Here is a 19,889-nt window from a genome sequence, read left to right as displayed (position 1 = left end):
CACAAGGACTCCTTTTGCACCTCCGATTTTTGAATTTTCTCCCTGTTTAGAAAATAGTCTAGGCCTTTACTTCTTCCATTCTATCTGCTTCTTCTTTGCCCATTCTCACAATTTGTCTAGGTCTTTCTGCAGACTTAGACACTACCTCAACACTAGCTGCTCTTTTGTATCATCTGCAAACTTTGCCACAAAGCCATCAGTTCCATCATCCAAGTCAATGGCGTACAGTGTGAAAGGAAGCAGCCCCAACACCAGCCCCTGTGGAACACCACTAGTCAGCACAGCCCAACCAGAAAAGGCTCCCTTTATTCCCACTCTTTGCCTCCTACCCGTCGGCCAATTTTCTATCCATGCTAGTATCTTTCCTGTAATAGCGTGGCCTCTTATCTTGTTAAGTGGTCTTATGTCAAAGGCCTTCTGAAAATTGAAGTAAACAGAATCCACTGACTCCCTTTGTCTGTCTTGCCTGAAAGAATTCCAACAGATTTCCCCTTAAGGAAACCACACTGACTACGGCCTATTTTATCATGAGCCTCCAAGTACCCTGTAACCTCATCCTTAATAATGGACTCCAATATCTTCCCAACCACTGAGGTCAGGGTAACTGGTCTATAATTTCCTTTCTTCTGCCTCCCTTCCTGCTTAAATAGTTCAGTGACAGTTGCAATTTTCCAGTCCTCTGGAACCATTCTGGAATCTCATGATTCTTGGAAGATCATTACTAATGCCTTTGCAATCTCTTCAGCTAACTTTTTCAGGACCCTGGGGTATAGGCCACCTTATCCAGGTGACTTATCTACCTTCAGCACTTTCAGCTTCCCAAGCACATTCTTCTTAGTAATAGCAACTGCTCACTTCTGCCCCAGCACTCTTGAACTTCTGGCATATCGCTAGTGTCCTCCACAGTGAAGACTGACGCAAAATATTTATCAAAGTTCCTGCCATTTCTTTGTCCCCCATTATCCACCTCTCCAGCGTAATTTTCCAGGGTTCTAATATCCACTCTCACCTCTCTTTTACTCTTTATACTGTATATCTGAAAAAAACTTTTGGTATCCTCTTTTATATTATTGGCTAGCTTACCTTTATATTTAACCTTGTCTCTCCTGATAACTTTTTAGTGGCCTTTTGTTGGTTTTTTAAAGCTTCCCGATCTTCTAACTTCCCACTGATTTTTACTATATTATATGCCTTCTCTAAGGCTTTTATGCTCTACTTGACTTCCCTCGTCAGCAACGGTTTTCTCAATCTCCCTTTATAATATTTCTTCATCTTTGAGATGCATCTATTCTGTGCCTTCTGAACTACCCCCAGAAACTCCAGCCATTGTTTTTCTGCTGTCATCTCTGCTAGTGCCCCTTCCAACCAGCTTTAGCTAACTCCTCTCTCGTGCCTCTGTAATTCCATTTGCTCCACTATAATACTGATACGATAAGATACAACTTTATTTATTCCAAAGGACGTTATTGTGCAAGGTTGCTCAGTCAGAAATACATACTTTAAAATACAAATATGCATTAAAAATAGCACAAAATACAGATGTGCAATGAAACCATATACTTATACATCTAACTTTAGCTTTTCCCTTTCAAGTTGCAGAGTGAATTCTGTCATATTATGAACACTGCCTTCTAAGGTTTCTTTAACTTAATCTGCCTTATGAAATCTGGTTCATTCAACATCATTCAATGCAGAATTATCTTTCCCCCAGTAGGCTCAACCTCAAACTGCTCTAAAACGCCTTCTCCACAAATTCAGTCTCTTGTGACCCAGCACCAAACTGATTTTCCCAATCCGTCTGCATTTTGAAATCTCCCATGACTATTGTAACATTACCCTTTTCACATGCCTTTTGTATTTCCCATTGTAATTTATATCCCACACCCTAGTGTTACGTACCCTGTAACTGGGTTGCCAAACCAGCAGAAATGGACCACTTAGTTGGAGTCTGGATACTGGAAACTAATAAAGTTTTATTAAAGAAATAAGTAAATAAGTACTCTAATCGTAAGGGTATAAACGCAACAGGTTAGCAATGATAAAAGACACATGTACACAGAACTAGGGTAATAGGAATCAACCAATCTCTATCGCAGTCTAGGGGTAAAATGATCAGTCTCACGTGACGCAGAGTTCAGTTCAGCTTAGTACAGTTCGCAGTAATCACTGTTGTGCCATTGGAGAGAGAGAGAGAATGCAAATTTTGATTCAAACAGACCTTTGATGTTCTTCACAGTTAGCTTTCGGGCAAACCCTTTTATGTCTTCTGTGGTCACCGACTGTGACCCCTCTGTTCCGGATACGACCGTTCTTCCACGGTGAACCCGGCACCCAGGCAAGGGCGGACACACACACACCAGGTTCCCGCCGATCGTCCCTTTTCACCCTGTCAGTCTATGGTCGGTTCCCTCGAACCAGACCTCCAACTCTCACCAACTTGTGGGGGCACACCGCTCTTCCAGGGTCTCGTTATCTCGTGATCTCGTGGTGTGTCGTGCCTTAGCGAACCTGTTCTTTTTATCCCCCTGCTGGGCTATCGCCTGTCCATCAAACTTCAAACAGTTCAGGTTCAAAGCAACCGGTCTGTCAATATTCTGAAATGTGTTTCTTTCTCGTTAATCTCTCTCTTCTCTCTTGTTAGCATTTTGAATGTTTCTCTATTGTCTCACTTATCTCTCTCTCATTAGCATCAATCTTCTGATAACTTGGTTTTTTGTCACACTAGCTACTGTTTGAAGGTCAGTCTGTAACTCCCATTAGGGTCTTTTTACCCTTGCAGTTTCTTAAGGATTCGACATCTTCCAATCCTATGTCACCTCTTTTCAAGGATTTGATTCCATTTTTTACCAACAGAGCTACCCCAGCCCTCTGCCTACCTACTTGTCCTTTTGGTACAATGTGTATGCTTGGATGTGAAGCTCCTAACTATAATCTTCTTTCAGCCACAACTCAGCAGTATGCCCACAACATCATACCTGCCAATCTTTAACTGCGCTACAAGATCATCTACCTTATTCCATATACTGCATGCATTCAAATATAACACCTTCCACCCTGTATTCATCACCATTTTTGATTTTGCCCCCAAGTTATACTTCAACTCATCCCACTGACTGCAATTTTGCTCTATCCTTCCTCAGTCTCACGACACACTGTATCTACTTGTATACCAACTGGCCCATTGCTCTGGTCCCCATCCCCCTGCCAACTTAGTATAGGTGACCAGGTGTCAATACAAGTCAGCACAGGATCCAGTGGTGAGAAGATAGGAGCAGTGTTTTATTCAAGCTGAAGTTTACTGAGTATAGAGAATTGGAAACTGACTCTGCCAATTTTGGAGTAGTCAAATTAAGAAATGGTAATGGCATAGATGAGGGTTTTAGTCATGGATGAGCTGAGGTATGGACAAAGGAAGTTAATGTCATGATGCCAGAATGTTTGTGCTTGCAATGAGTCACAAAGGACACTTGATTGCAAAACTCATTGATTCAGACTAAGGAAGGTAGAATTGGTGGCAAATGTATGTAATAGAGACCAACTTTTTTTTTAGTATTGTAACTAATCAATTGGATGAAATCATGGCTTTATCAAGCAGATTGTATGACAAGCTGGAAGCTTGGAACTGGCTCCGCAGAGCTAGCGTGTTATATAACCAAAGGAGGAGTGGAGATGAGGAGTAAGCTGGATAGTGGGCTACATTTGGATAGTTAGACGATTTCACACTGAGCTGCACTGCAGACAAGAGAAGAGTGTGTGACTCATCGTACTTAGAGGCCGGAGAAGGGTAGGGGAGGTGGAAATGCATTATGCCCATAGAGAATATTACTGTTTTGGTGCAGTTACAGGAAACTTATTGGAGAGACTGAGGTAAGGAGCATAAGAAAGATAAATATTTGGGAGGTACAAGCTCATTCAATGGGATTGGGAGCAATCGATAGAGGGAGTTTGCAGTGACAGAGAATCAAGTGGGGAATATTGATGCCAGCAATTAAAGAGGTGGGGCTCGTAGAGGCGGGAAGGAGGTGTACCTGAGGAAGAGGACCCGTTTATGATAGCAGCAACTTAGTAAGGGGAATGCTTCAAGAGGGAAGGTTAGAGAGAACAAATAACAATCAACATCAGCAAAAAAAAGTTGTGACCTTACAGAACGTTCCAGGGATAGTGGGTAGCATCAATCGTGAGACCTAACAGCAGTCAATGTAATGGATGGTAAATTTGTTGTGAACCGAGCATGCATCAGGTAACGTTACAAAAGACAGCAATAGAAAACATAACAGACGAATTACCATAATGGTATGTACCAAGGGTGTTACCGGGTAGCAAACCATCAAAGCTGAACGGGTAATTGCACAAATGGATCGCAGTGTAGGTATTGTGAGGAATTAAATTCAAGTGTCACTTTCCCACTTCACTTGAGCCAATTTACAACTAATTTTGGATTACTTAATTATTTTATTTGACAATGTGCTTTCTATTAATAGATCAGTATTTTGGGGGTGTAAATAGTAAACTTAGGAAATTCCTGAGTTTAAAGTGTTGCGGAGGCCTTTTCTAATATACTTGCTGATTTTGTGCAGTCTTCCTGCTGGGTGGAAATACGTGGAGCGGGTTTCAGCCACGGACCAAATCCTCCTCACATTTGCATTGAAACAGCAGAATGTCAATAAGCTGGAGGAAAAGCTGGAGCAATTATCCAACCCAGATTCTTCCCAGTATGGTAATTTGTTGTTCATTTCTTGATTTTTGCATTAGCATTGCTGAATGGTTTGGTGATTTTATTCAGCAGGTATTTAATCAATTTAAGTGCTTGGCATAAAATCCAGTGGTTACATGAGGTAAAACTTTTCAGGCAGAGATCTGTCTGAAAGTATGGCAGATGGAGATTCATTTATGGTTTTCAACAGGACATTGAATAATTTTTTGAAGATAATATTTACAGAGACATGGGAAAAAGTAGGTTAAAGGACTGACTATTGCCCTAATAAAAAAGTTAGCACAAACTCTGAACCTCTGCTGTAATAACTGATTCTAAAATAATTAAGAAATTGCTGCCTAGGTTGGATAAAACTTATCAATATGCATTAAAATAAAAGGTGGAGATTAATCCACTCAGTGGCTTCACAAAGAAAAGAAATAGTTGATGTAAATGCTTCAGGAATGCAGCTGAGATGGTTAACAAAGACTTGGGAGTCCTGGTAGAGATTGTGCTTTCTATGTAGAACAAATACAACAATCAACAGAAATGAGGGATAGTGAATTACATAACCAAAATGGTGCAATAAATTCTAGGCATCGTGCTTTAGTGAGACATATTATGTAATGTGGTACAGTATCTGGCTCTGATCACCAAGGATTCGGTGTTCATAGCAGTGGAGAAAAACTGCCATTCAATCCTCGGGGTTAGAGATTTGTCTTGTAATGAAGGGCTAGTGAGTACAGGACCAAATTATTTGGAAACAGTTCATCACTCTGTATTCATCATGTGGAATAAGTTTCACTCTAGGGAGCAGAGGCAAAACTTATAGAATAATTTCAGAAACAATAGGATGCCTGCCGGGGACGTTCTAGACAGAGGAGATGAACCCATTTTGAATGGGTGAATTAGGAATTGACAGCAGCGTATAATTTATAATTTGTGTATATTTATAGTCATAGAGCACTACAGCTCAGAAACAGGGTCTTTAGCCCATCTAGTCCATGGCAAAGTTCTAGTTCTGCCTAGTTCCATTGTCCCACACCTGGGCTACAGCCCCATACGACTCCTGTTCACCTACTTATCAAACTTCTCTTCAATGTTGTTTCTAGGATTCTTTTTATATTTCAGATTTCCAACATTTGCTCTATGGCTTTAGTTGTGCCAAATCCAACAAACCTGTTTAGAAAAATGTAACTCATCTGGTTATATTTCCTCAGAGTAGATTTTTAAAATATTTAGTGACAATTACTATGCCTTTCGGTGTTTTTTTTTGTAAAATAATTCTTTAGACGAATTCACTGCCTTGTTTTCAGGCAAATATCTCTCCCTGGACCAGTTATCCAGAATGGTTCAACCTTCGGAAGAGACTCTGCAAACTGTTTGGACGTGGCTGGGAAGCTTTGGCGTGCGAAACTGCTCCATTGTCCAGACCTTAGATTTCTTGAATTGTTTCATGTCTTCCAGGTAACAACAAAACTGCACCGTGGAATGTTCATTGTCTTCTGAGTGTTAAGTTGTAAGTTGTAAATGATGTTAAGGGTTCTGCAACTAATTGAGAGTTAGGGCAAATGTATTTTAGGATGTAGAATTTTGTAATACATCCAAGAATATCGAATGCAACATGGTGAGATCTTTTTACATTTTAGTGAATTCCATTCCCTTTTGTTACAACATTTAAGTTTGTTCCACCTGATCAAGTCCCGTGCATCTCTTTAGAGATTAACACTGGGCTTTCCTTCATTGAGTTTTGCAGTACTGCATCTAATCGCAAAGATTTAACGTTCTTCAGTGGGACCTTTCACAGGGTCCCATGTGGGAGACTGGAATTGTAAGGTTAGGGCCCATGGGATTCAGGAGTTCGTAAATTAGATCCAGAGTTAATGGCTATAGGAAACAGAAGGAAATGGTGGAGGGTTGTTTTTGTGATTGGGTGTCTGTGGCTGGGAGGGTTCCACAAGGACTGGTACAGGGACCTTTGCGGTTTGTAATGTACAGTATATGATTGATCTGAAGGATGCAGGAGGCACAATTATTAGGTTGAGGGAGGGACCTTGAAGGTGACGGCGCGGGTAGGTAACATGGTTAAGGAGCTTAAAGGATTGCTCTCCTTCATTAGTTGGGGCATTGAATGCAAAAGCATGTCCCAACTTTATAAACCTCTGGTCTGACCGCAGCTGGAGTCCACGAGCATTCTGGACACAGCACCAGAGGAAAGAGGTGATAGTGTTGGAAAGGCTGCAGAGGAGATTTACCAGGATGTTGCCCAGGATGGTGCATTTTATTAATGAGGATTTGTTTTCACTGGAAGGTTAACACTGGTCACAATTGAGATGTGGAAAATTACAGAATATAAATGGGTAGTTTGCAAGAAACTATGAGCCATATCAGCGGGTCATCTCATTAGAGGATATAGGTTTAGGGTAAGGGGAGGTCAGAGGGGATCTGAGGGGTCCTTTAACTCCCAGGGAGTGATAAGTACCTGGAATGTGTTGCTGGGGAGAGTGGTGGCAGCATTTAAGGAGTGTCCAGACTTGCGTTTGGGCCAAGTGCTGGAAGATGGGATTACTTATGAATCAGCATGGGCATGGTGGTCTGAATGGCCGGTTTCCATCCTGTATGGCTCTGTGACTTTGGTCACACCCTCAGGTGACAAATCATTGTCAACTTGAACTTGCACTCTTGAAGAGTGGAGCAAGTAATTTCGTTTGCAGAAAGGATTTAGAAGATCAGTTTTAGAATGCTAGAGGAAGAGAGAAATAGAAATACCCTTGCAAAATACGTGGACGTTTTTACTGGACTATGAACTGCCTCCCGTATTCCATCAGTTCTCTGATTTTTACATGGCAATGCTGATCATGGTCATAAGAAAAATTATAAAGGGTAGTTTACGGATTTTAGGATTTTATTAGAGTTGAAAGGATTGCACACAACAGGACCAAGCGTTTGTGATTAAAGATTAATTTGTCACACAAGCATCGAAAGGTACTGTTAAAGGATTTGATTTTACAAGCAAGTGTCATCACGCTTCTGGCACTATCAAAGCAGGCCCACAACTCAGTAACCCTAAGTGTATGTCCTTGGAATGTGGAAGAAAACAGGAGCACCCGGAGGAAACCCACAGGGGAGACCATACAAACCCCTTACAGACAGCAGTGGGACTTGACCTTGGATCTTACAGTTGCGCTGTAAAGTGACTGTGCTAAGTTTTTATAATGTTCTGACTGAACATATGAAAAGTAAAATCAAGTATTGAAACGATGAACATGAAGAGAAAGTGAAGCATAAACTCTGATCCGGAATGAGAGGAATAGAGGCTGCAGGCCACTGTATGGGTGATCCTTCAAGATAATGCAAGGTCAGGATCTTAAATTTGTTCAGTTGGCCAACAAAGCATGGCAATGATGAATAGAGAAACTAGACCATGGATTAGCTTTTATTTGTGAAGCGTGGCTGTCAAGATTGGCATTGGAGTAACTGTATTGGCAACTAAAGTAAAGATGGAGCTAAGTATTTTTGGTTTGAACAAAAAAATACACATTACTTTGGCAGATCACCTGAAAAAGATTTTTCTTAGTTCCTACCTGACAGGAAAAGTCAACCGTGTGATACATACTTTGCTTTGAAAATGCCACAGCTGGCTCTCAAAATAAGGATGCAGACTGGCGACCAGTCCAGTTTGTTTGTGGGATGTGCTGGTCAATAATATAATAGTGGTAACCTGGTAGACAGTGGTAGCTTTAATAAGTTAATATGATTTTGAAAGTACATATTTTATTATTTAATTTCAATTTGGTGTTTCGAAAAGACAAAATTGATACTTGTCCAAAGACTTTTTAAAATAATCACAACTACTCAATTATTTTGAACATCATAAAAATACTTTAGAATCAGAATCAGGTTTATTAGCACCGGCACGTGATATGAAGTTCGTTAACTTAGCAGCAGCAGTTCAATGCACATCATAATCTAGCAGAGAAATAATAATAATAATAAACAAGTAAATCAATTACAGTATACATCTATTGAATAGAGTTTTTAAAAAATCATGCAAAAAACAGAAATACTGTATATTAAAAAAAGTGAGGTAGTATCCAAGGATTCATTGTCCATTTAGGAATCAGATGGCAGAGAGAAAGAAGCTGTTCCTGAATCGCTGAGTGTGTGCCTTCAGGCTTCTGTATCTCCTACCTGATGGTAACAGTGAGAAAAGGGCATGCCCTGGGTGCTGGAGGTCCTTAATAATGGACGTTGCCTTTCTGAGACACCGCTCCCTGAAGATGTCCTGGGTACTTTGTAGGCTAGTACCCAAGATGGAACTGACTAGATTTACAACCCTCTGCAGCTTCTTTCAGTCCTGTGCAGTAGCCCCTCCATACCAGACAGTGATGCAGCCTGTCAGAATGCTCTCCATGGTACAACTACAGAAGTTTTTGAGTGTATTTGTTGACATGCCAAATCGCTTCAAACTCCTAATAAAGTATAGCCGCTGCCTTGCCTTCTTTATAACTACATCGATATGTTAGGACCAGGTTAGATCCTCAGAGATCTTGACACCTAGGAACTTGAAACTGCTCACTCTCTCCACTTCTGATCCCTCTATGAGGATTGGTATGTGTTCCTTCGTCTTACCCATCCTGAAGTCCACAATCAGCTCTTTCATCTTGCTGACATTGAGTGTCAAGTTGTTACTGTGACACCATTCCACTAGTTGGAATGATTGTGGGAATGATGGTATTAAATGCTGAGCTATAGTCGATGAACAGCATCCTGACATAGGTGTTTGTGTTGTCCAGGTGGTCTAAAGCCCTGTGGAGAGCCTTTGAGATGAAAAAATTCCCTCGGCTGAAATAAAAATAAAAATTTAAAAAATTGAAGACCCTGCCCAGGAAAATAGGGGTTTTGCATTAGAATAATCACAGGTACAGCAGGAAAATGAGTATATGTAGTTGTGCTCACTTTGTGAATGTGAGGCAGGAAGATCAGCTTGCATCCGAGCAGGCTGCTTTGCTTGGGTATGGTCTGGTTCATTTTGAGCATTTTGTGAATATCAGGCAAGAAGATCAGTTTGCATCCAAAAAGGCTTCTGTGCTTGACTCTCATTTGGTTCATTTTGAGGGGGCAATCAGGGTGTTTAATGAGCCTAGTTGCTGCCAACAACCTAAAGATATGATGTTGGTTTTCCCTTTATTTAACAGTAGGTGGTAGGAAACATTGGTCTCACATTCATGGATTGTTACTGTATGAATTGTGACAGCATTGTCTTTTATCCTCTATTTCAGCACTGCTGAAAATCTGTTGACGGGATCAAAGTTTAATCGTTACACAAATGGCCATCAGACCCTGATACGATCTAATTCTAGATATGAAGTCCCTGATGGAGTGGCAAAACATATTGATTTTGGTGAGCAATTATAACAATATCCTCATGGACACCGTTAGTGTTAGAACACAGAACAGTACTGCACAGTAAAGTCCCTTGTGCCCACGATATTGCACCAGACTGTTGACTTACTCCAAGATCAGTCTAAAGCTTTCCTTCATTTTTCTTTCGTCCATGTGCCGATCCAAGAGTCTCTTAAACGGCTCTAGAGCAGCACCACCCCTGACGGCACATTCCACGTACCCACCACTCTCTGTAAAATGAAACACCTAGCTCAGATTTTCCCCTATAATTTCTTCCATTATGTAATCTCATATGAGCTATTCCTGACCTGGGGAAAAGGAACTGGCTGTCCACTCTGTTTATGCTTATCATCTTATACAATGCTTTCAAGTCACTTTTATCTCTTTCATTCCAAAGAAAAAAGCCCTAGATCACTAAAGCTTTCCTCATAAGATATGCTTCTAATCCAGGAAGCACCTGGTAAATCTCCTCTGCGCTCTCTGTAAAGCTTCCACCTCCTTCCTATGATGAAGCAACCAAAACTGAACACAATACTCCAAGTGTGGTCTAACCAGGGTTTATAAAGCTGCAACGTTAACTTGCAGCTCTTGAACTCAATCCGTCAACTAACGAGGCCAACTCACCATAGGCCTTCTTAACAACCCTATCAACATGTGTGGCAACTTCGGGGTTTCTGTGGGTGTGGACCACAAGATCCTTCTGTTCTTCCACACTGCTAAGAATCTTACCATTAACCCTGTTCTCTGCCTTCAAGTTCGACCTTCCAAAGTGTATCAGTCCATATTTTTCCAGATTAAACTCCTAATACCACTTGACAGACCAGCTCTGCATCCTATCAGTGTCCCATTGTAACCTTCAACAACCTTCTGCACCATCCACAACACCATCAACCTTCGTGTCGGATGCAAACTTAGTAACCCACTCTTCCACTTCTTCATCAAGTCATTTATAAAAATCACAAAGAGCTGGGGGCCCAGAGCAGATCCCTGAGGAACACCACTGGTCACCGATCTCCAGGAAAAATATGCTCCATCTGCTACCACCCTCTGCCATCTGTGGGAAAGACAATTCTGAATCCAGGCAGCCAGGTTTCCCTGAATCCCAGACATACTGACTTCCTGAATGAGTCTACCTTTGGGAACCTTATCAAATGCTTTAATAAAATCCATATACATCAGATCCACTGCTCCACCTTCAACTATTTGTTCCGTCACTTCCTCAAAGCATTCAATCTGACTTATGGGACACAACATGTCCCTCCCAAAACCATACCTAATCAGGCTATGCTTCTCCAAATGCTGGTAAATTCTGTCTCTTAAGAATCCTCTCCAATAGTTTGCCCACCATTGATGTAAGACTCACTGGTCTATTGTTCCTGTAACCTTTCCTGGCACCTTCCAATCCAATAGCACTACTCCTGTTGCCAATGAGAACACAGAGATCATTGTCAAAGCCACAGCAATCTCTTCCTGTGGTCACCTGGGGTACTTCCTGTCTGACCCTGGAGACTTGTATATCCTAATGTTTCCCAAGTGTTCCAACACATCCTCTTTGTTAACACGTTTCAGCATATTGGCCTGTTCTACACTGTCCTCATGTTCATTCGAGTCCCTCTCATTGGTGAATACTGAAGCAAAGAATTCCTTAAGGATCTCCCTTGCCTCCTCTGATTCCAGGCACGTTCCTCTTTTATTCCTGACAGGGCCCAGCCTCACTCCAGTAAACCTTCTGATCTTTACGTATGTTTTGAAAGCTTTAAGGTTTTCCTTAATCCTGCTCAACGAGGCATTCTCATGCCCCTTTCTAGCTCTCCTAAGAGATCTGTATGCCTCCCCCACTGAATCACCCATCACTACCACTCCCCTCTTCTTCCCCCTTCGCTCCTGATCCACTGAGTCATACTCAGTGCCAGAGACCTGGTTGCTGCAGCTTTCCCTGCTGGACGATCTCCCCAGCAGTACCCAAGTATAATTGTTCTTGAGGGGACTGGCCACTGAGGTACTTTGGACTGTCCGTCCGTCTGCCTACTCCCTTTTCCTCTCCACACACTCACCTGCCTCCTGCAAGTGAAGTATTACCCCTTCCTGTACTCCTGTCTATCATTCTTTCTCTGAGTAATTGTTTTAGTTGAACAGCTGGTTGTTTTGGTTAGTTGGCTGTCTGCTACTTTGATGGAAAGATCGATTGAATCTTGCAGTAGCTGATGAATGTGAAGGGAGGTTGTGAAGAAGGGCATCCAATAATTTCTTTTGATAATTAACATATAGATAGAGCTTAGATTTTTCCATTCAAACTCAAACCAAAACAAAAGCTCACTGAAAATATTGGCAAAAGATAAATTAAACCTAGCTGGCAGTAAATGTCAATCGTGTAGAATTTATGTTTTCATTCATTTTGCTCTGTAAATGCCATACTGGATTTCAAAATATAGATGCAGACTACTGACTGATCGTGTTTGTGTGTGAATGTGCTGCTCATTGATATTTAGGAGTTTTAAAACTAAGCTACTGAGAAACCTCAGCTTTTTTTTCATTATATTGCATACTCATCCGCTTTGTATAGGAGAGCCACTCTAAAACTCTTCCAGTTACCCATTTACAGTGTAATTCTCTCTCAGCGTTCTCCCACAATGGCGTTGATGAATTCAAATATTTTTGAATGAAAACTGGTTCCTCAACCATTTTTAAAATCACTTTCTACAAATCATCAGTCAACTTCCAGAATTTTTTTTCAATTGAATGTAGTTATTCAGAACGTTTGTTGTGTTTTTGGGCAGTGATAACTTCTTCGAACTTGCTTTGGTGCACTCTTAGCTCGTCAAGCTAACCTAGTCCAATCTTGCATTCCGGTTTCTACCTTTCTCCCCTTTCTACTTTATTCTTACATTTTATCTTGGCACTGCTTGTCCATTTAAACAAATCTTCAATTTTTTTTGTTGCTTTTTCTCACAACTATAATCAAAAAGAGTAGTGTCTCTGCCTTTCTTAACTCTTTGAAAGTCTGCTTGTGCACATTTAAAGAATTCCATTTTCCATCGTCCCATTTGTCTACCAATCAAAAAGAGAATATTACTCATTGTTTTTTTAACCTTGTCTCATTTCTCCATCATCAACCTAACTTAATTTATTTATCCAGCATCTTAGTTTAATATATATTGTCCAAACATGCTCATCAACATCCAGTGGGCAATCTGCCTCTGGTGTGAACTAGAGGCCAAGACAATTTACTTCATTTGGCCTCTACTAAAAACCATCTTGCACAAGCCTGGCCACATTCTCCTGAGTACTCTCTTGCCTGCTTGGCATTGTGTTCACTATTGTCTTTTCCAACAGATCTGTCGCAACAGCAATATATTTCATTTGTATTTCCCCTTTAGAGTAAAACACAGCAATGTGTAGAAGGGAGATAACAAGACTTGCTTTTCAGAGTGTATATTGTACAATTTTTTGAAGAAAAATATTTATTCATTGCAGTTGGAGGTGTGCATCGATTCCCTCCTCAAAAATCTGTGATAAGCAAGACAAGGAAAGTTGGCCAGCACAGCGAAGCAAACTTTCACTTGGGCGTGACACCTTCTGTTGTGAGAAAACGTTATAACCTCAGTGCAAGTGATGTTGGGTCTCATGAGAATAACAGCCAAGCAGTGGCTCAGGTAGGATGTAAAATCATCACTCAAAGAGGTAACCCAAATGCTTTGCAAGGAAACTGGCTGCCGCTGAGTCTCAAATATCAGGTTCTGTACAAAAGCTTGCAGCATTCAAAAAGAAGAAGATACTGACAGAAAGCAAAACAATGTATTGGGGGAGGGAGACCAAAGATGTGGATGGGGCGATGTTATGGTATACCTGCTACATGCATTTCTCCAGTGGGAGTTCTCTATCTGCTCAGGTTTTCTACCACATCCCAGTGGGTTAGTAGGTTAATTGTCCATTCTCAATTGCCCCTGATATGTAGGTGAGGGGATGAATCTGAAGGTAGTTGATGGTGATTTGGGGGAGAATAATGTAGGATTCGTGTAATTGGATCCATATGAACTTGTGGGGCTGTAGGACTTGTCAGCATGCCTTACGACTGTATGGCCTGAGCTGGAACTGTGCGGAGCTATTCGTGATGACGGTGGAGGCAGTATGATTTCCTCAGTTACGGAGCGCGGCTGTTGGTGGACATGGGGCTGGATCAGGAGTTCCCAACTGTTTTCCTGCCTTTGTCCCCTACCAATAACCGAGGAACCGTGGATGTTGGGAACCCGTGGGTCTAGATGTTTTCCATGCGGAGTGGGTCAATGGTAAAAAAGAACCCGGAACCAAATGCAGCAAAACTCCAGTCATCTAAGATGTTACGCAGTACTATAATAAATGTTCCAGTGAATCCAAATGTTTTTTAAAATGTGTCTATCAGTTTAGAAAGAGTGCAGCAAGAGAGAGCTCAACGAGTTGAAAGGGAGAACAGGAAAGGGAGTACAAAGGGTATCAGCTGTTGACCCACATGCTGAACCATCGGCATTTCTGGATAGCTGGATGATGAATTATTGGTGTTTTGCTGCAATTTCCATCCACCTCAGTGCAGTGTCCCAGTGACTGTTGAGTAAGTTATGGCAGGGATCATTTTGCAATTAGTTTTCTTAATTTTATTTTCTCTGAACTTAATTTTGTTTTCACATTTCATATTTTTCAGTCATGATGCATTTATTTTACTATGAAATAATGATGGTGATCCGTAATAGAAATTGTAGAATTCAGTTAAGTTGATCATTGACTATTTCTGAAAATTAACTGGATTTTAACTGATTTATCCTTCAGTTTCTGGAGCAGTATTTTCACCAGTTGGACCTTGTAGAGTTCATGCGATTATTTGGTGGAAACTTTGTCCACCACACCAGAGTAAATAAGATAATAGGACACCAAGGAGGTATAAAGGCGGGCTTGGAAGCTAGTCTAGATGTGGAGTATATTATGAGCTCTGGTGCAAACATATCTACCTGGATCTTCAGTAATGCAGGTAAGTTCTTATTGAATTTCAGACTATTTGTCAAACTATAGTGTGTTTTTCTTGAAATATTATAATCCACTGTTTATTCAAATATTTCCAAACTGGACCAAAACAAACCAGTAGTAGAATTCAGTGGAGTAGGCAGCATCTGTGGTTACAGATGCTCTTCTTCCACAGATGCTGTCTGACCTGCTGAGTTCTCCCAGCATTTTGTTCTTTGTTCCAGATCCCAACCTCAACAGTGTCTTGTGTGAGTTCATTCAAAGCAAAATGCTTGGAACTAATGAAGACTTAAAGATGCTTTTTATGCCTGTCCATTACATAATTCAGCATGCAGTTACTCATTCAGGTTCAGTGGTCTAAAGTTTGTGTATATTTGCTGAGTAATTACCAAGGGCAGATCTAAATGTAGTTGTACAAGATAATTTCTTTGAAACATTTATGATTTGATACTATGAATGTAATAGTGACCTTACAAAGCAGTCAGAATTCAGTACAACAATTTTTTTTGAGTCTTTGACCATTTTCCCCTTTATTATAGGTTAAGTTAAAAGTAAATTTCTGAAAGATAAGCTTCAGGAAGAAATAATTGCTGACCAACTGACTCTTACTATTTAACTTCTCACATGGTCAGTCCTGTGCTTTTCTTCCTCTTTTTCAGAGAGCAAGTCTATGCAATTGCACATCAGCTGAGTTTTAATGTGAAGCACCAGTCAGCATGTGCATTTAAAAATAGCAACTCAGTCCATTGGTAGTCCCAAGTCAATTTAACAGTCTCTGGAATCACATGATAGCAGACTGAGTCGCATACAAGAAGGTCTAAGTCACTCTGGCTTTTGGCCTCTGCTTACCTTTGCAGTTTTAAGATTTAATGTGCAGAAATAAGAAATTATGCTCATTCTATCTGTATAAGGAGCCTGTGCATTATTTTAATTTAATTCATTCTAATTTAAACAATAATTTTTTAGTTTGCTTAAGAAGTTTGCAGATTATCAAAATTATTACAAAGAAAGATTTAAATTTTGATTTTTTTTTAGATAGGAGAAGCAGTGGGCCAGTTCGCGCAGCAAAACACTCAAAATTCTGGAGGAACTCAGCAGGTCTTGGCCCAAAGGGTCAATTATTTATTCCTCTCCGTAGATGCTGCCTGACCTGCTGAGTTCATCCAGAATTATGTGTTACTCTGGATTTCCAGCGTCAGTAGAATCCCTCGTGTTTATGATTTGGTCCTTCATAACTCTGTGCCATTCAATATGATTATGACATTCTCTGTCTCATATTCCTCAAAAAATATTCAGTAACTTGGCCTTCGCTACCTTCTGAGTGTGGATATTTCTCCCCTTCTCAGGCCAAAATATCTTAACCTTGAGACTGTAATGCCCCATTCTAGTTGCCTCATTCTCCGCACATCAGTATTTTGTTGGATGGGTATGCTTCCTAGGCTTCTGAACTCCAGTGAATAGAGGTCTTGTCAGCCCAACTTCTCCTCAGACAATACTCCAGCTATCTCCAAAACTTAGTCAGCTGAACTTTTCTTTACATTCCCTCTGTGGCAGATATACTCCTCCCTGTGTAACAAGGCTGAAACTGCACCCAATGATATAATTGTAGTAAGATGGATTGCCTGCTAGCTTGCGCATTTGCTTTCAGTGACTGGATTCTTAGATCCCTTTTGCATATCAACATTTCACAAACTATCATCATTTAACCAACGTTCTTCCTTTTCTTACCTTAGTGGTATGCTTAATGCTATCTCTGTTACTACTGAATCTTTAGTGCATTTGCCCATTTACTCGAACTTTCTGAATTGCCCGGAAGCCTCCTTGTAATTCACAATCCTACTAGACTTGTGACATCTGCAGACATAGAAAGACTACATTTGGTTCACTCACCCAAAGCATTGAATTGTATTGAGAATGGTTAGTTGGGTGTTGTGAATGAAAGAGATGGGGTTCGAGCACTGCTCTCTGTGGTATCTCAACATTCACTGCCTTCCGTGCCAAAAAGGACGTACTCTGTTTTCTGTCTGGAATCAATGTTGAATCTATGACGATCTACAATTTGACCTTTACAGGAAGGCACGAATTGCAGGAACCCTTTCTGAACTGGATTACTTTACTGAGTAATATGTCATCCATTCCGTGGGTCCACACCATCAGTTATGGAGATGATGAGGACAGTCTGTCGGTGGCGTATTTAAAGAGAATCAACGTCGAGTTTATGAAGGCTGGTGTCCGTGGTCTCACAATACTCTTTGCTTCTGGTAAATATCTTTCCCAGCATCAGATGACAAATAGCTCTTAAAGCAAGATTTTTGTTTTTATTTTATTACAACGTACTGGGCATTGGATCTGCGGGCCACCCATAAACCATGGTTGCCGTTGATGAGTTGTCATGAGCTAAAAATTAAAGGAAGTGGTGCAGTTCTTAGATTTCATATCATTACAACTGCACAGGAGGACATTTCAAACCTTGTTTGGGAATAAATAAAAATAATAGATTTGTGATCTCTCATTGCTCTACAACCTGGTCTGTTTTTGTTTTGCATACAAAGGCCATTGGTTCCCCTATTTTATCCTTGAGGGCAAGGTTCTTCATTTTGATAAAAGCTTTGCTTCTTGACGATAATGTTGGATTAAGCATGCCCAGATTTAAATCCAGCCTGCACTTTCATGAAACTACTGAGCATTTTACATGGGGATAATGCTCAGAATATTATTTATATATGAGTGAGATTCAAAGTCAAAGTTTAATTTCATTCATCATTTTAACACTTAATTCCCTTTCACTATAGGTGATGATGGTGCAGGCTGCAGAGAAATTAGAAAAGGCAAAAATATCTTCAGGCCAAGTTTTCCTGCATCTAGGTAATGACAGAAATGCACTATTCTGTTTTAATCAGTGTTTGGGTAATATTGTACCATCTACTTTGTATGATCAAATATTTAAATATGCTAGCTAATATATTGATGAAAATTGACTCTGCTAAAACTGCTTGCATTTATGTAATTTTACAGTTCATCATTGTTCAACGGCTCATTTATATTTTAGCAATAAAATATGCATAAAATAGAGCTTTTGAGGCTAAACTAATATCTGTTGAAAACCTTTTCTGAGGTCTTAAGATGCTGAATTACTATTGTAATAAATCAGAGGTGGCAACGTGTCACTTCAACACACAGAAGAGTTGAATTTCACATTGATGCCCATTAGTCATAGTGCTTCCCTGTGACAATGGATAGTCTCAAACAGTTAAGGTTTTCCTCACAAAATTAAAAAAAGTTAATGTACTCTTTAATTTGTCTAAGTGAAGATTGCAAGGCTGACTGGCAGACAGCTAACAGAAGGAACTTATATGTTCTCTGTTGTACTGAGGAACGTAGAAAAGCACGAGGGATTATCTCCAACCCTTGTTCCAAGTAGCTGTAAAATGAATGGGAAAACCAAATTTCCCACCAATGTCAGTGAGAGCCCTGAATTATTTTCAGGCTTGTATCTCACCAAACTGGCTTCTCCACTGCGGTTATTGTTGTTAAATGAAAACCATTTGGCTTCCACACAAAATCAATTGGTAGGCTGGGCCCATTGGCATTTGCTGCCAATCCCTGAGAGCATTAATGTGTGCACACTAATCACTTCAAGGGTTGAAATTTAATCTACACAACATCCCCAGCCCACACTCCACCTATTTATACATTAACATTGCTATAATGGTTAAGACCCCTATGGCACGTTAAATTCAATCTTAATCTGTTTTAGACAAAGGTTAAAGGAAGCTGTGTATGAAAGTCAATTTTGGACGGTCTTGCTGTCAAAGGGATAATGTGAGCCCCCAGTCACTCGGCCTGAAACGTCGACTGCACCTCTTCCTATAGATGCTGCTTGGCCTGCTGCGTTCACCAGCAACTTTGATGTATGTTGCTTGAATTTCCAGCATCTGCAGAATTCCTGTTGTTTGCCCTTAGATGTTCACTTTTTTTTTGACAAGTTTCAAATTTTATTTTACAGAAGTTGTATACATCCAGAAGGCAACGTTTACTGAATGGTCATTGTTACAAAAGAAATTAACAAAAATGTGGATTTTGGAAAAAAAAAAGCATCCAATAAAATTGGAAAGAATGGAATCACTGAATATGATCCCTAACGTAAATGATTATGTAACTTCTCTCTCTTAGTCCTTATGTTACCACTGTGGGAGGAACTTCTTTCAAAAATCCATTTCAAATTACATACGAGGTCACAGACTACATCAGTGGTGGTGGATTCAGTACTGTGTTTAAAATGCCCAACTATCAGTTAAGTAAACCAGTTGAACATTTGTTTTTTGTCTCACTGAAGTAAACTTCCTAAGGAATTGGTTGGTTTAATAAGATTGGCTTAAAAACAATCTGGATAAAGGTTTCATCTAAGCTAGTTACCATGTTCCAATAAAGTAGTTGTGTTAAATATTATATACCACATTGTTGCATGATGATATGAGAATAAAGCTTGGCAGATTACTGATGTAGATTAAACCCATCTATTTTTCTATTGTTCCATTTCTGCTTTGCTCAGTTTGCGTCAGTAAAATTAGATGATTTTCTGAATTGCAAATGAACCATATAGACTGAGTTTATTGAAAATGATATACTTTGAGCTATTAGTGACAGTGAAATGACACGGCTTTACAGAAATGTTTTGGATTTTTTTAAAATTACTAACTTGTTGGGAGAAAACTGTATGTGAAAACAAGAACAATGTTGTAGTACAACTTAAACAGGAAAGTTGGATCAGGAAGTTGGATCAGGCTGACAAATTAAC

General features: G+C 40.1%; 1 protein-coding gene across 1 annotated transcript in view; it reads left to right on the top strand.

The window, feature by feature from the left end:
- tpp1 (tripeptidyl peptidase I) overlaps positions 1-19,889 on the top strand; it is a 45,439-nt gene that overhangs the window by 15,390 nt on the left and 10,160 nt on the right. The window contains exons 3-10 of the mRNA XM_063047101.1: positions 4,578-4,717; positions 6,010-6,160; positions 9,976-10,097; positions 13,574-13,752; positions 14,900-15,098; positions 17,164-17,352; positions 17,884-17,956; positions 19,265-19,385. Coding sequence (XP_062903171.1) covers positions 4,578-4,717; positions 6,010-6,160; positions 9,976-10,097; positions 13,574-13,752; positions 14,900-15,098; positions 17,164-17,352; positions 17,884-17,956; positions 19,265-19,385 — 1,174 coding nt within the window. The remainder of the gene's footprint in view (positions 1-4,577; positions 4,718-6,009; positions 6,161-9,975; positions 10,098-13,573; positions 13,753-14,899; positions 15,099-17,163; positions 17,353-17,883; positions 17,957-19,264; positions 19,386-19,889) is intronic.

The sequence above is a fragment of the Mobula hypostoma genome, chromosome 1 (genome assembly GCF_963921235.1).
Source record: "Mobula hypostoma chromosome 1, sMobHyp1.1, whole genome shotgun sequence".
Classification (NCBI taxonomy): Eukaryota; Metazoa; Chordata; class Chondrichthyes; order Myliobatiformes; family Myliobatidae; genus Mobula; species Mobula hypostoma.
Note: the sequence above shows the minus strand (reverse complement) of the source record. Positions and strands in the feature narration are given on the sequence as shown.